Source organism: Zonotrichia albicollis, chromosome 6, assembly GCF_047830755.1.
Source record: "Zonotrichia albicollis isolate bZonAlb1 chromosome 6, bZonAlb1.hap1, whole genome shotgun sequence".
In the NCBI taxonomy this organism is placed as follows: Eukaryota; Metazoa; Chordata; class Aves; order Passeriformes; family Passerellidae; genus Zonotrichia; species Zonotrichia albicollis.
Window position 1 is genome coordinate 15,854,340 of NC_133824.1, and position 16,075 is coordinate 15,870,414.

The window sequence follows — 16,075 nt, forward strand, 5'->3', positions numbered from 1 at the left end:
ATACTCATTTCCAGCCAAAGATGAGTTCTATAATGAGAGGCTATGATTCATTGCAATTCACCTGTTATCCCCATCCCTCTTCTGATGATCTCAGATAATTTCCCTTTCATGGGTAGTACTGCATTTATGTGAAGAGGTTTTTGCAGCAGGAGACTGCAGGGGTGGTTTCTGTGAGAAGACATCAGAACCTGCCCCTATGTCCATTCCAGACAGCTCCAAAATGGGCCCACCACTGCCCAAAGCTCAGCAATGCTGGTGGTGCCTCGGTGATAACAAATTCAACAAGGGGTAGAAGCTGAGGGAGAGGCACGAGAAAATACAGAAGAAACAGGCCCATGGATACCAAGGTCAGAGAAGAGGAGTTGCCACAGATTCTGGAGGACTTGGGGTGCCCCAGGTTCAGAGAGGCAGCAGAGGTGTGGAGGGCAAAGTTGTGAGGCCATGTTTAACCAGCCAATCAAGGTCCAAAATGAAACCTCTAAGCCCACATACACAAGCATTGTGCCATCTGAAATTACATCTGCCTCTTGAAGACAAACAAATTGCTGTACAACAGAAAGGTTATGGGTGGCTAGAGCATGAATGGCAAAGGTATATTCTTCTAAAACTTACAAGGTATACTGAGATTTTAGAAGAGTTTTGAGCAGCTAAACTGCTGAAATTTCTCTGTCTATCATTCCAGAAATCCAGGAAGATCTAGATCTACTCTGTAGGGCCCACAGTTAAAGAACTACACTTAGTCATTGGAGGCCCAAGAGAGACAGCAACGGGAGCAAAGAGAGGCCGTGGGCTGGACAAAGCCCAGGATTCCCAGCTCTGCACAATGCCTCTCCGCTGCAAATTGCAGGGCACAGTTTTCCTGCACTGGCCATCCCCCTACACCAGACATAATCTTCCCCATTTGGGGTGAGCAGTATCACTGGTTTCCCTGATTTTTGCAGAGCAGAGGGACATGCAATTCTACTGGACAAAGCTGTGAAGATGCCCATCTCCACTGCCTGCAGGCTGGTGGTGCAGCAAGGCAAAGAGCAGCAGAGCACAGATTTTCTGGGAACAGTGCATACCTACATGAACACTGGGACTGGAATCTGCTGGAATGCTGGACTTGAGATTCAGTAGGTTCCTATAGAGCCAGCAAGGCTAATTAATGCTCCCTGGGGGCACACTCCAGATGGAAGAGGAAAGTGAGAGACAGAGAGCCAGACAGGCCAACACTTCAGACATTTGAGCCAGCTGGGCTCCATGGGCAGAGCTTTCTGCTTGCCACTTTCCCCAGTGAGACTTGCCTGCTCTGCAGCACCACACCAGGAGAACCTGAGACAGCAAAGCTCTGGTGTCCGTGCAGTTCCCTTGTTGCAATACATTGATCAGAGCTCTCTAAAAGAAAGTGGCCTGGATATCTGAGACACCTATTGATTGCTCCATTGGCTCTCTTCCTGCCCTGATCCTCATTCACTCGGCATTGCCTGAATAACCTGCACGTCTGTGTCAGGGCCAGTCTCCCTGGATCTTAAAGGGCTGCATTCACAGCTTTCTGCCCAGCTGCAGCCTACGCAGGGAGAAGAGATGTCTGGTGACCCTTATATGCAGTCTCCAAGTGGACGATTCAAGTCTCCTGCAGCATCAAGCTGAACATTTCAAGTGCAAAGCAGACCTTGAAGTCATGGTTATTTGTTTTTTGCCGTTTTTGAGTACTGTTGCCTTCTGCTTCTAGAACAAGGTAACACCACATGCCCAGCAGGCAGGAGATGGCATAATGTATGGTAACAATAATCAGGAAAATGAGAAGAAATCATGAAGCCCTTAACTAATTACTAATGGAATATCATATTCTTCTTGAGCAAAAGCATAGTTTCTTTGCCCAGAAACATCCCCACTGAGTTACAAGCCCAGTGGCCTGCCCAAGGACATCAAAGGGAAAACTGAAGAGGAGAACGGATTTCTAGATCTTGCCTTTAACCAAAAGACTGCTTTCCTCCAAATTTTTGATAATCAAGCAGGACAAAGAACCATCAAGAGACATCTTGTCCTAATGAGAGTTTGGAGACTGCAGAATAGACTCTCTGGAGAAACCAAAACATCAGGGATTCTTAAAAACAGTTAAACAACTAGAATGGTACAGTTGGGAACACTCGTGCCTTGGCAGAGAAAAGGGATGGATGAGCTAACAGGATGACAGATCAGAGATGGAAAAGACCATTGAACCTTTTCTAATCTGAAATCCCTTGTCAATTCTGCATTTTGAGCAATTCAAACAATTATGGATTTGTTCTTTCTAGAAACTCTTGGCTCTGTGGAGACCAAATCGTGTGACACCATTTTTCTCCCTTCTTGGATTTGGCTTTTAAAGATGTGTATTGATTGAATTCTGTACACTAATACTTTGTGCTTCCACCAAGCTTCACATAAAGTTAACTAATTGGTCCTCACAATTATTTTGCAAAGCAAAGCAGTATGACCCTTATTTCTCAGCTTGGGATACTGAGCAAAAGAAAGAAAAAAAGATGCCTGCCCAACATCACTTGACCACTCTCTGTTAGGACACAGGATCCCTATTTGCAGATTGCTAGGGTAGTCTCCTCTGCTCTTCTTGATATTATCATGTGCTCTTGTATCCCATTGCTATCAATAAATCTTTATGCTGTATTTTCCACAGCTTTAAATATGATGGGCAGGATCATAGATACACTAACATCAATAGCAAACCACCCTTCCCCAGTGACTTTAATGATGCCTGATCAATCCCTATATGAATAACTAAATACACTTCAGCACAAAAGCAGCCATAGAGTCAAATTTCAGTTTGCCACGGATAGTATCCCACAGGGTTTGGGAGTTCAGGCACAGCACAGTGTGAGTGAATTTACACTGCTTTCCAGACTAACTCTGGTCTGGAAGGAGTTAACTGTTTTCACAGAACTTGGAGGCTAAGACATAAAACCCTTCACAGGACCCTGCTCTGAACAGTGCTGAACTCCCGGAACTGGAAGCAGAGATGCCCTGAGCACACAGCCAGCATACCAGCACTGCCTCCTGTGACTGCTCCCCAGCTGCCAGCTGCAAGAGGCTCAAGTGCTCAGAAGCAGGGCAGCACAGACACTGGCAGCCAACAAGCCTGAACCTGTGCAGCTGCTCTGCAGAATGCCTGGAGCCACTACAGGCGTTTAAGGTTGTTTTGTGGGATTCATATGAATAGGCTACAGTGCATTAACAACCTGTGCTGCCACTAAAGCAAGTGTCACCAGTGTATATTGGCTTTAGTGGATAGTGGGATACATCCCCTCCCTGAACTACCACATGAAGAGAAGCAAGTTTCCAGTGGTCTCTAACTACAAAGTAGGTGCCTCCCTCCCAGTAGGAAATCAAGATGCTCTGAGTCTACCACCTCTACACCTAGGTCAGGAAGGGCCGAACTGCAGAAGCTTGCATCTCCTCCTGTGGTAACTGGTATGCTCTAGAAGAAAGATATTTAACCACAGAAACTACACATCCATCAAAGAACAAAATGGGTTTAATGTCTAATCCACATTCTTAACAACACTGGCTGCCATCAACCTGCCTCTCAAAAAATGAGAGAGCTCTAGTGAGAAGCAATACACACTCAACTGACATTGTACAATTTACTACCAGCTGCTGTGATGTTATGACCTGAAAGAAAGTTGTATGCTGGCGTCTTGGCTCCAGCACACAGGACTCATGCATAACCACAGCCAGCAGCTGTTTCTTGTGGTTAAGCTGAGAGGATCTCGCTCTGCTGGCAGAGTGATGCAGAGGGCTATGTGCAGTGCTTCTCCTTCCTTCCCCTCCTCCCCTCACTACCTTTCCCAGAGGGACCCAAGGGAAACAAACCTTTAAAGTCAATCCATAAGAATGTGTTTAATTGCCACTGAATTCCCTGTGGTTCCTCTTGAATGGACAAGGATTGAAAAGGGGGGTGTGGGAGGAAAAACAGCACAGGAGAGAAGCTGAACACTGCTCAAAGAGTGCTGAACAGATCAATAGGCTGAGCAAAACTCAGACTGAGTATGCAGGGCAGAGGACCCACAGCTCCCAGACAAACCTGTGCTACCAACCATCTTCAGAAAGTCTCCTGAGTGGTAATGCAGGCAGACTTTCATTGCACACTGTGCCACAGCTATGCATTAACTCCATCCTTCCCTTATGAAGAGCTGCCAACCTAGCCATGAGAGCCTCTTCTCCTCAACACCAAAAAATTACTAGAGTGCAAGAAGAGAAACATCCTCCAGCCCAGGGTTCCTTTGGGAAAGGAAAGGGTCTGGCACCACCAGTTTCCAGTTATTTAATAACAGAGCATGAGAGCACTGACTAGAACCACTGTCTTCTCGGGACTGCCTTCTTGGTCACTGCCCATCCTGACTCTCTAACAAAGCCTGTAGAAAGATACATTCAGAAACACAAAGAGGCCAAGCATGTAGTTAGCCTGGGAGATTCTGTAATGTCTGGAATCCCAGGCACTGTCGAGACAGAGAAAAATTTTCATTCTGTCTCTGTCTTACCTTCTTTTAGCATCCCCACTTTGAGGCATTTCATGAAGCGACAGGCCTGACAGGACTTGCGCCTCCGTTTCGTGATCTCACACTCATTGGTGGCCGGGCAGCTGTACTCAATATTCCCTGAAAGCAAACACAGACATGGTCACCCAGGAATCATGTTCTCCCCATGGATGCAGCGACAGTCTGCAGTGCCCAGATATTTCCACCACCATCAGTCTGTAAATGTTGCATGTTTGCTCATTCACTTACACACACATCCTCTGGGACTCTACCCTGCTGACCCAGCCAAGGGGATGACTGCAGTGCTGGGCTTTCAGGCACGTATCCTCCAGGCACGTTGTCATCCCTTGTGCTGCACCCCTTGAAACCTGCACTGTTCCCTGAAGTCCAGAGAAGAGACTGGGAGCAGCTCAGACATTACTAGAATTTCCCTTGCTGCCAGTCTTGCTCCATGACTGTGGGATGGATGTCACCTGCGCTTTCTTGTAACCAGGGAGCTCAGGGACAGCAGTTTCTCCTTTGCTTCCTCCTGCCAGCTGGCATACTACAGGTAGCAGGGAAGCAATAGGTCTGCATTGAGAAAGGTGGGTAACATGTCCTGCAAAATGAACATGAGTTCTCTGTGCAATCTTAACATTTTTACTTTATTAGTCCTTGTGCACCTGCTCCCATCCTCTGTATAGGATTCTTTCCCTCTTCCCACTTTCCTCATTCCCTTTTATTTATGATCACCCCTCAACACTGCCTGTAAGACAAAATGAGAAAGAAGCATCCCAAATTTATTTCTAATCACATCGCATTTTATTATAAGCCAAAATATAACCAACATGGATGCAAGGATCTGATAAAAGGGTGTAAATGGAATTATGCTGGATCACAGTGTAAGGCAACAATTATTTAGTACTAGAAGACAACAAACAGAATCCTGCCATTCACTTTGAGCTGATGTTTCTGAAGAGGGCTGGGCAATGTTTGCTGTGGAGCTGGACTGGAAATCTAAACTTGGCACTGATGCATTGACAATGACAAGGCAGTCTAGTTACTGGTAAATCAGGCAGGACTGAAAAAGGTACCTAAGCTCTACATGAGTGGAACAATAGAAAAGCTGGTTTAATGATTTAGAGTAAGAAACTGAGGTTTGAGAGTTCAGTCAGACCTGTAGGGAGAAGTGTAGGTAAGAGCTGAGAGAACACACAATATGGACTTTCTATAGCATCAGATTAGAAGTATACTTTACAGTTCAGTAATACTGGGACAAGACTTGATTTCTATTCCTACTTTTGTAATGGATTTTTGTATTTTGGGCAAGACCATTCCCTCCTCTAAATAAAGGTCAACAATCTGAAACATATCAATCTCTGGAGGTGGTGAATAGACCTTGGGGTTCACTAAGCTATTGGAAAGCCCCCTAGATTTCTGAGTGGAAAAACAGAGCACGGAATCAAAATAAAGAAAGCACCATTTGATTCATCTCATTATTCTTGGCCCATGCTGAGTGAAACTCCAGGAGCACACAACCACCAAAGCCTTTAGGTGGTCAGCCTACTAGCTATAAAGATTCTTCCTCTCATTTCTTGTTTTGTCCTAAGACTTGCAACTTCCCCCTAAGCTTCAGCCCAGCCACCCCATTCCTCTCACCACTGCTCATCTGCCCCCAAATGCAGTTTGTCAGCAAGAACAGAGTGTGCTGCACAAGTTGCTTCCACTCAGGCTGTATTTCGTCATTGTGCAGCATCTGAATTTAAATAGCCAGCCATGTAGCAACATTCTCAGAGAGCTGGAAATTGAGATTCAAGCTAGATCTCAAGGTAATAAACCAATTCCTGTTCTAGACACAGAGCTCCAGCACATTACATGGTGGCCTTGATCTCATGATCAGATGCTTGCTGTGCCCCACACAGGAAGGAACAGAGCAGGAGCAAACCTGGGAAAAATCTCAGACACAGTCTCACTTTTTTTTTGCCTTTGTTTGAATGCCAACCTGTCTCACCAAAGACATGATCAGAGCTCTAGAGAGATGCTAGATTTCATGTTATGTGGTCCAAAAGCCAAAAATTTGCCCCCTAACACACTGACACTACATGAGGGACACTGAGCCTTTATAGCAGTGGCAGACAGTGACAGCTCTCATCTGGAAGCTCAAGGTCCCTCCATAGTGTCAAGCAGATCCCCAGGCTTCTCCATGCCTCTATTCCCTGGATCCTTTGGCAAGCATAGACTGGAAAGAGTCTACAAATCCTACACCACAACTACATGGGAGAGTGTGAGAGATGTGTAGGTACTGGTTACCATGTACACACTCCCTGTGCAGCTCGAACAAGCAGCTCTCAAACACACATCTGTGCTGGGATCGTGATTGCTAAAGGAGCCTCAGAGGAGCCTAAGCACTGGGAGCTTTATATCACGCCCCAAAAGAAGCTGTGCACTGCAGAGATTGAGAGCCACAGCTGGGGGCAATGCCTGCCATTACTGCAGAAAGCAGGGGCATCACTAGGGAAGGCACAATCAGCATTACCCAAGCAGAACTCGACCAGAAAAAAACCTGTCATTTCCAAAGTTTACCAGAGTTCTCAGATTTTTTTTTTTTTTTTTTTTTTTTTTTTTTTTTTTTTTGTGTCTCAATTTCTTTTATGGGTCCTGGGGCTGGCTGCCAGCACACTGAGTTGCTCACAGCGCCCTGTAATTTCTGTAAGTGCCTTGTGATAAAGTGATGAGATTAACTCATCGAAATTCCAACAGCCTCCCAGTGGCTGGCAGTCACATCACCAGCCCAGCTGCCAGCACAGGGGCCTCAGAAAGAGCTTCCCTTCACTGCAGCAGCTGGGGATGCTGCAAAGTCCTGCAGAAGAGTGTCAGCACACAAAGGTGCACACAGACATGGACAACTCTGCATGCAACAGCAAAATGTGAGTCAAGTCTCTGTGTGCCATGAACTGTAGATTATGTGCCCCAGAAGAAAGGGGGGAAAAAGGGGATAATTCAATAGACAAGGCCTTGCTTTGAGCTGTTGCTTATTAGAGAGATTTCCTTTACTTAGAAAATATTTACATTTGATCTTAAAAAATGGTAGAACCTCAGCGAAGCCATGGCACAAGATTTACCTTGAAAATGGCTTCAAAAATCAAGTGGTAGGTGAACAGATCAGAGTTTGGATTTCTTCTAAGCCCTCATATATCACCTTGTAGGTCAAATCACTTCCTCACCATGTCCTAGTTGACTCATCTGCAAAATGAAATGAACACCAAACCTACCTTCTGGAGAGATTGTGAGTCTTTCTTCAATAAGGTGTAACTGTACTTTAAAGCCCTTAGATGAGAGATGCTACAAAACAGCAAAGGACTATTAAAGTGATAGATCATGCTTCTTTATGCTGGAGAACTGCAAAACTACCCTATTGTCTGCAAAATTAGACCTCTGACTGTTAAACAATTTGGAACATATTTTCTAGCGCACATATAATTAGTAGCACTCGAAAATTGTACACCAAAACTTCAAGAGACCCTATCTATATTCACCCTACCTCTCTGGAACAAGACAAGAATGCCTCCCTGAGCTTGGGGAGCACAGAAAAATCGCACCCATCTCCTGCTTAAATTATAGATAGGGTTCTCAGGAGAACAGAGCTTGAAATCAGTACAGCACTGGGGACACAAGCTACTCCCTGCTTACTGGTTCTACCTTTCTAGAAAGCCTTTCTGCAAGAAAACTCAGGAAGGACTGGATAAAAATAGTCAATAAAGTCCTTAAAAATTTTTCAGCTTCTGATTGCTAAAAAAAGCCCATCTTGCTTTTTCTTGTTTCTTCTTCATTGCACTTCACTTCAATTAGTCCTTCTAGCTGAGGCATCACAGCTCAAGCCTTGGTGTGAGGAGAGGTACTTTGTGAAAATCAGAGGAATATCTCTCAGTGATCTGCATGAGGTAAGAAGGGTTATTTTTTAAGCCTCAGTTTTCAAAGAAAAGGATTCAAATGATGCTACAAGGAAAACAGGATACATATAGGTGTAACACCAGCACTGTTTGCCTCCTCAGAGTGGCACATCTGCGTCCTACTTACAAAAGAAGGCTTGGACATTTCACAAAAACTCACTCAAATCAGCCTCCTGCTTGCATAAGCATGCAGGATGGGGGTTCTGGGGCTCCCTATCAGCAGCAAATTTGTCTATAGGGTTTCAGGCACAGAAATATTTTACAGAACTTCCACAGAAAAGATCCTTCTGCACAGAGCTTGCTGTACAGATGTACTGAGGCAAACAGAAAACACTAGGTTAATGGAGCTGAGGTTGCACTGAAGATGGTTTTTTAAATTCAACTGATCTGTGAACAGTAATCAGAAGTCATGCGCCAGATCATGAAATACTGCACTTTCCCTGGGTAAGCTTTAGAAGTTTTTGGAAAACTCTGAACTCCCACCTGAAAAGCAGCAGGCACATTTCTGAGAAGGACAGATGGATAGGACAGTTCCCAGCTGATGTGGCTGCTGCTACTGTAGGGACACAAAACCTCCTTTGTGAGTGTGGATTCTAACACTCTCCTGCTCAGGAAAACCTCTGTCAGCCACTCCTCTTCCTAGGAGCCACTCCAAGCACCACAACAAGAACCAGAAAGCCCTAGAAGACTTTATCACAAGCCTGTTATAAATCCCCACAAGTCTTCTGAGCTGCATTATCCACCTTTTAAGCCCCTTATTGGTGTAAAGGAATCCCAACATAGCAGTTCTGTTGCTGCACTCAGCTTGAAGCTGCAAGACTCAAGCTGCAAATTCTCAGATGCAGGCACTTTGCCTAACACTATTTTCCTATCCAGAAGATGATGGCAAATGTGTCTCTTTGAATCTCCAATGTTTTGCTGAGCTTTGAGTTTTTATTTTATAATAATGGGTCATTTTAGAAATAACCTTTATTTTCGCCATTTGAAGATGAAAAATAGATGCAAGGTACTTATAGTCATGAGTATATTGAATAATAAAGGACTCATATTGTTACACAGCACTGTTATTAGTTAATATTCAAAGTAGGCAAAACTACCTACTAGTAGTAACTAATAAAGGACTCATATTGTTACACAGCACTGTTATTAGTTAATATTCAAAGTAGGCAAAACTACCTACTAGTAGTAACTATTTATGAACAAAAAGAGAATGACAATATATTTGACTGACATATAATGCTTTACTTACTGAGCAAACTATTAAGAGAAGGAATAGATTTTGATGGAGAATTTCTATCCTGTAAAAAATCCAGTATTTGTCTGTGTCTAAATTTGGATGAAAGGATTCGTTAGGATTTTCATGAAAGAGAAATTAAAAAAGCTTTTTTTTATAAACATCCAAAACTATACTTTATGTAACAGACCCATTCCTTTACATTCAACTAGTATGAAATCTTTCGTTTCAAATCACACTTCTCTTGAGCACCAATGGCAGCACACTTAAACGTGTCTGAAATCAGATTCTCTCCTATCTGCACTAGATCGCACATCCCACAACATTCACAGTCAGGTGAGGTAAATGCAAACTGCTACTAGAATATAATTCTGTGAAACAGTACAATGATAGAGAAACAGGATTAAAATTTTGTCAGCCTAGCTGAGATTGAAAATGCTTCAGGTCAGTTTAGGATTTCTGACTGCTTCAAAGCACAGGAAATACAATCCTGGGGTTCAAAATATCATGTTCAGAGAGAAAGACCTGCAGCCCAGGGATGTGTTCCCTCATCTCACCTCAGGTTTTCACTTTTGTCTCAAGCATTGCCAACACTGCAAAGTGGAAATGCCACACCGGTTTCCAGGCCTTGATCCTTGGGCAATGTAACGCAACATAAGAAAGGACAGAGGTGGGACAGGTTAAGGGTGTGTTGGGTGATCCTGTCTTCCTGTCCTAGCTCAGGAAAACCAAACACTCCAATTCAGCTAGAAGGAAATCAATGGTTTGGATTCTCCTGCCTTCTTTTTTTTCTCCTATCATCAAAATTTTTCTTGAGGAAATCTGACTTGATAAAAATTCCACTTTTCTTTGGAAAAATCCTACTGACAGAAAACTCCCACACAGCAATATTAGTGACCTCAGAGATATTCAGCCATGTCCGTGCTGGCTCTCACTCTATCTTCTCCCCATCATTTGAAAAGCAGCAGCCCTTGTGCTGTCCATGACAACCTGGCCTCACCTGGCCAAGAGAAAGTCAGCTGCAAAAAAGCCATCATGCTTAAAGAAGGTCTGCAGCTTGGATGTCCCTTCTTCCTGCTGCTGCTAGAGCAGCAGAGCGAGTCAAAAGGCCATTGCAAGATACTCTTGCCTCAAGATATGCAGGTTTTATGTGAATTAATGCAGCTTAAAAACTGTAATAGGCATGGGGTAATTTGTAGCAGGGGGAAGGGGCAGGGCTAGCTGGCAGTGGGACTTGATGTGAAGCTTTGTTTCATGATCAGGGGTATCTAGATAGGGCAGCAGTAGTTTAGTAACTCAGCACAGATTTAGACCCATTTTATGGCAGCATGCACATGTAAGGCCAGCAGAGTAAGTACTGTCATAGTATTCAATAGTTTTTCACCTGTCAATACTCAAGCACAGAGAAGTGAAGTGGCTTGTCCAAGACCACAAAAGCCTGATGATAAATTTACCTATTCCATCTCTTGAGCATCTGGGAAGTCCTGGGGTCATTGCTCCTCCTCAGTACTCAAACCATTGAGTCAATGCCATTCCCACATACTGAATCATGGCAAGATTTTGGTACTAGGATACTGGGAAAGCAGCTATACAACATACACATCTGCATCCTTTCTGCAAAGCCTACATCAGTGCTGGATGAAGATGTTTCACTTTGTCTGTTAGATACTTCAAACAGCTACTGAAAATAATAAAGTTGCAGGATAAACACCTTTTGGAAATGCTCTTGCCACTCACCTCCTCTTTCATTTGATCCTTAAATCCTTTCCTCTGCACACCCAGGGCTAGACTTGGATATCACTCCCACAGCAGCAGAGCCCTGGGAACAGTGCATTTTCTTGGCTCTACCAAACTCTGCAGGCCTGTTTGCTGCCCACTACCCTGGGCTCAGCCTTCAGCTCCATAGCTGAAATTGCTCACCCAAGGCACAGCACACTTGAATCTCTCTGAGGAATAAAAGCATTTTGGTACCTCAGTTGCCAGCCCAGGCTGATGACAGGGTGAGAGAAGTTTCCACTTACTCCTTTATCCCCCTGTCTCCTACATGTTAACATGCAATCAATTAGGGAACCACAGGGAGAAAGAATATGGCTCTGCTAGGGAAAGGAAGATGGAGGGAAGCACTCTCCCATGTTGGGATTCAGTCAGCTGGCATATCACCTGGCCGATACAGGCTCCATGCGCTGCTACCATGCATTATTTACTTTTGAAGAGTTTTCAGAAAGTTCCTATGTCTTTTTCTTCTTCTCAAGATCTCTTCTGCTCTGCCACAGAGGTCCTCAAAGTTCCTATGTCTTTTTCTTCTTCTCAAGATCTCTTCTGCTCTGCCACAGAGGTCCTCCAGTACCACTTCCATGAAGGGTTAATTATCTGGTCTTTCCCTGCATTAGAAGACACCAGGACTTTGCTTCAGAGTGCTACCCTGTCCCTGCTTGAGCACCTGAATGTGCCTAAAAGAAACACTAGGAAGGGTCCAAGAGCTGGAGAAGGGATGGAGTCAGTGCTGACAGATATGCAAGTAAAAGTTCACATCCAAACACAGAGATTCAGCAATGACAAATCACAGAAACCCTTCCAGGGAACAGGCCAATGCCCTAGACATGGCCATGGTGTAATAAAGAAGGAAGTATCAGTGAGGCAGAGTAATTATTTCCACAGCTAGATTTCCACATTAAGGAGAGATATCTGAAATCTATGAAAACAAGATAGATATAGTGACTTTTGCAGAGACCTGGGATAAACTGCACCCTGTACTGCTCAAGAGTTGAACATCTCCAGCAACATAGTGTAATCAGTTCCATTCAATTAACAAAGTGAGTGGTCTCTCCACATGTGCATTTCTTTCATTTCACAGGGGGCAAGGAAGTATTGATGTGGTGGACTAACCCCAGCCAGCAGCCAAGTACATGCACAGCTGCCTGCTAACTGTAGAGCTGCCTTCAGTCAGCATTCCATATTTGGGCAAACCCAATACACTTCCCACTGGCAGGTGAATGATCCTGCTCTTTTTCCAGTTAGTGGAGGAAATAAAGGAGGAAATCTGTACATCCAGACATGTTTGCTCACATGGGCCATGTGTATATAAGTATACCCAAGCATCCACATATATTGGAAGTTGTTTGGATGCACTCCTGCTTTTGATTATATTGTAGCTGCACACGTGCACATCTGCAAGCACACTTTTGGCAGTCAGGACACAGCCATACTTCTCATATGTGAATTATACATGAAGGAGCAACACACTGCAATTCATCTACACATGCGTGCATTGAGGTTTTCAAAATCACCTGAGGAATTGCTCATCCTAAGTGAGGCTGACAAAAACTTCACCTTCTTCAGTGCCTAGTTTTTTCAATGTTCAAAGAATATACATCTTAATGAAAGAGGTTGGTGAAACTGGAAAAGGAGAAAAAGACTGACTAACACAAAAGTTCTCTGTCCAGATTTGTGCTGAGGTTTGTACGGAGTTCATTGCTACATATCAGGACTAGTAGGACAGTAGAATTTCTCTACTCTTGTAATGCTGGAGCTTTCACCTCAAGGTACAGATGTGACTACATAAATTCCATCTTTTGGCAGAAGCATCTACTCTTCAAATGGGCCTTAAAACACCACTAGAAGGCAAAGCACTTCCTGCCCAGGCCTTACTCCACTAGCTGCTACATTCTCATAGTATCAGTGCCACTAGCAGAGGCAGGAAGATCCACTAGTCCAGATACCCAGATCTGGTAGCCAGTCAGGCATGGAATTAAGCAAAAGTTCCTACCATCACATAGTCTAACTCCATGTCCATATTGATTTGGAAGACCCAGAACTGAGCAGGAGGAGAGAGGAAGCATACAAAAGGATGGAGAGTTAGGTGCATTACATTCATTCTCCCTTTCCCCCTTTTATATGACACCACAGTTTCAGCCACGTCTGGGGCCATGTCCCTTTATTTCTATGGAGTGAATGCCTCAGTTCCCACCATACCTTGAATAGTCCTCTTGAAGAAGGCTTTACACGCCTCGCAGGAAGCCACGCCGTAGTGGTACCCCGAGGCAATGTCCCCGCACACCAGGCACAGCCGCTTGGGGATGGCGTTGAGCATGTACTCGCACTTGGTGGGCGAGTCCTCCATGATGGCGCTGGCGCAGTCGTCGTAGCGCTTGCGGCAGGACCCGCCGCCGATGCCCGTGCCATTGAACATGGGTGGCGAGTCCAGGCCATTGGGGTGGCCCCCCATGGCCATCCCGTAGCCACCGCTGGCGTCGGAGGAGCCGCTCGGGCTGTGGTGGCTGATGGCGTCGATGCCGGAAGATGGGCTTGAGGGCTCGGTCTTGATGAAGGACCCACAGCTGGAGGAGAGGTGCCGCTCCTCCGTGGCCATTCTGCCGAGCAGCCTGCAGGGAGAGAGCAAAGCACTCAGCAACCGCCTGGCCAAACCCCATTCCAGGTTTACTCAAAAGAGAGCCCTCCTTTTGCCACATCAGTCCAACTCCAGTTGGCTCGGGCAGTTCAACCCCATGCAGGCTCTTCTGGAGGAATATCGGTACAACAGACTAAGACCAGCCCACCTGCTCCCCACAGACTCACACTAGAGTAAAGACAAACCTCTTTGTGTAGATCATAATTTCAGGCTCTTCACAGGCTGCAGTGCTGGGAAAGAGCATGAGTGCTCTTTCATGATGAAGCACGGTCTACCCAGAGCACCATCTACCCTGAGACAGCAGAAGGAAACAAGCTTCCCTGTGGCAGACCAGGTGAAAAAGGTGTTTGGTAGAGAATGGGCTGTCCTAGCTTTATGCAAAAGGTTCAGTAGCATGCTCTGCAGGAAGGACCTGCTCAGATTGGATTTTCATTTTTTCATATGTAATACAGAAGTCTTTGATTAATTTTCAAGTTTGACTCCTTCTCTCACCGCATCTCACCCTTTACCCTGCCCTGCTGCACTATCATCACTAAAAGAGGAGCTTCAAAACAGAAGGAAAAATCATCTGCTCAAAAAATCATCTGCCTAATCTTAAATCTTAATCTTTCTTCTGTTTACTAGTATTGAGCTTTTGCATGGCCACACAAATTCCCACTTCTTAAAGAGGGGTTATACTCTAAAATTTATGGAAAGAACATCACCATTTCAGTTCAGGAAACAACTTTTCAAGCATTTTGTATTTATTTTAGTCACAGATAGTCTTATTCCTTTTAAAAGTGTTCAGTCTTTTTTTGGAAGACTGTTATGATATTTACAGCAATGAGTTTCAGGGATTACTTGTGCGGTGTATGAACAAATCCCAGTTTTATTTGCCGATAATATATTCACAGTCTGTCAGGATCCCTGAACATCTCCTGACTCTCCTTCTCAGGAAATGTAGTTTTTCCATGTTCTCCTCATTCAGCTCTTCATTATCTATATGATTGCTCTCCATGCAGAAGATTTTGCAGATCTCTTATCTGCTTCATCATCCATCTCTGAACTTCCTCTAGTCTGGCTATTTCTGTTCAGTCCAGAACAGAGTTCAATGAGCCAGCTCCTCAGCAGCATGGAACTGGCACTGCTCCATCACTTCTCCAGCTGAAGGTCTGGACAGTAGTCAAGGAAAGGCACGCCATTACCTAGTGACGTTACAATATTTTCAAAGTTATTTTCAGTCTACATATTATGTAACTCCTTGCACTGTTTGCTTTTTTCCCCTCTTTAAATGAAAACCTGAATTGTTACCATTTCTTCAACAAGCAGTATTATCTTATTCCTGAGTTGCTAGAGTTAATTTAGAATCCATTACGATGAATGAAAAAATCAAATTAACCCTTCTGGTGTGCAATGTTTTGCAATAGTCAACAGTGTATTTCATGTGCTACTATGCTGTGCAGGCCACACACCCAGCTTTATTAGGATCCTCTGGAGTTCTTTACTCTTCCTTGGTAATTTGATTCTATCTGCAGTCTCATTGTTCACCCATTTCCCAGATCATTAACACATGGATCAAACACCACAATACTGATCTTTGTGGGTAATGCATGTTAACCTTTATCATGCTGAAAATTGACTTCTCTTTCTTTTCCAAGTAGGGTCTTTGACACCTTTTAATTGATAATAGTATTAACCTGAGAGGTTAAATTTTCCCTTCAGCAAGACAATTTGTCAAAGGCTTTAAGAAAAACTAAACAAGCATTTTCCTGATGACATGGCAAAGAATTCTGACTGACCTGAGATGCTTGACTTGTCTTCTTGGAACCTCTGCTTGTTTAAAGTTTCCATACCATGGTCATGAAGGTAATTTCTATTTCAGTTTCAGCCTATTTACCTGGTATTTGTGGCAACTCCTTCTGCCAAGGATTCAAATCCATCAGGGGACAGGACAAAACATTCTATGAATCAGCAAAGCTGGAGTGCACACTTTTATGTATCACATCTGTGA

At 44.2% G+C, this 16,075-nt stretch overlaps 1 protein-coding gene across 3 annotated transcripts in view; it reads right to left on the bottom strand.

Moving 5' to 3' along the window:
- The window catches only part of ESRRB (estrogen related receptor beta), a 133,210-nt gene that overhangs the window by 33,232 nt on the left and 83,903 nt on the right, over positions 1–16,075 (bottom strand). For all 3 annotated transcript variants that reach the window (XM_005479778.4, XM_074542580.1, XM_074542579.1), the window contains 2 exons: positions 13,650–14,059; positions 4,518–4,634 (listed from right to left, as the gene is read on the bottom strand). In XM_005479778.4, coding sequence (XP_005479835.2) covers positions 4,518–4,634; positions 13,650–14,059 — 527 coding nt within the window. The remainder of the gene's footprint in view (positions 1–4,517; positions 4,635–13,649; positions 14,060–16,075) is intronic.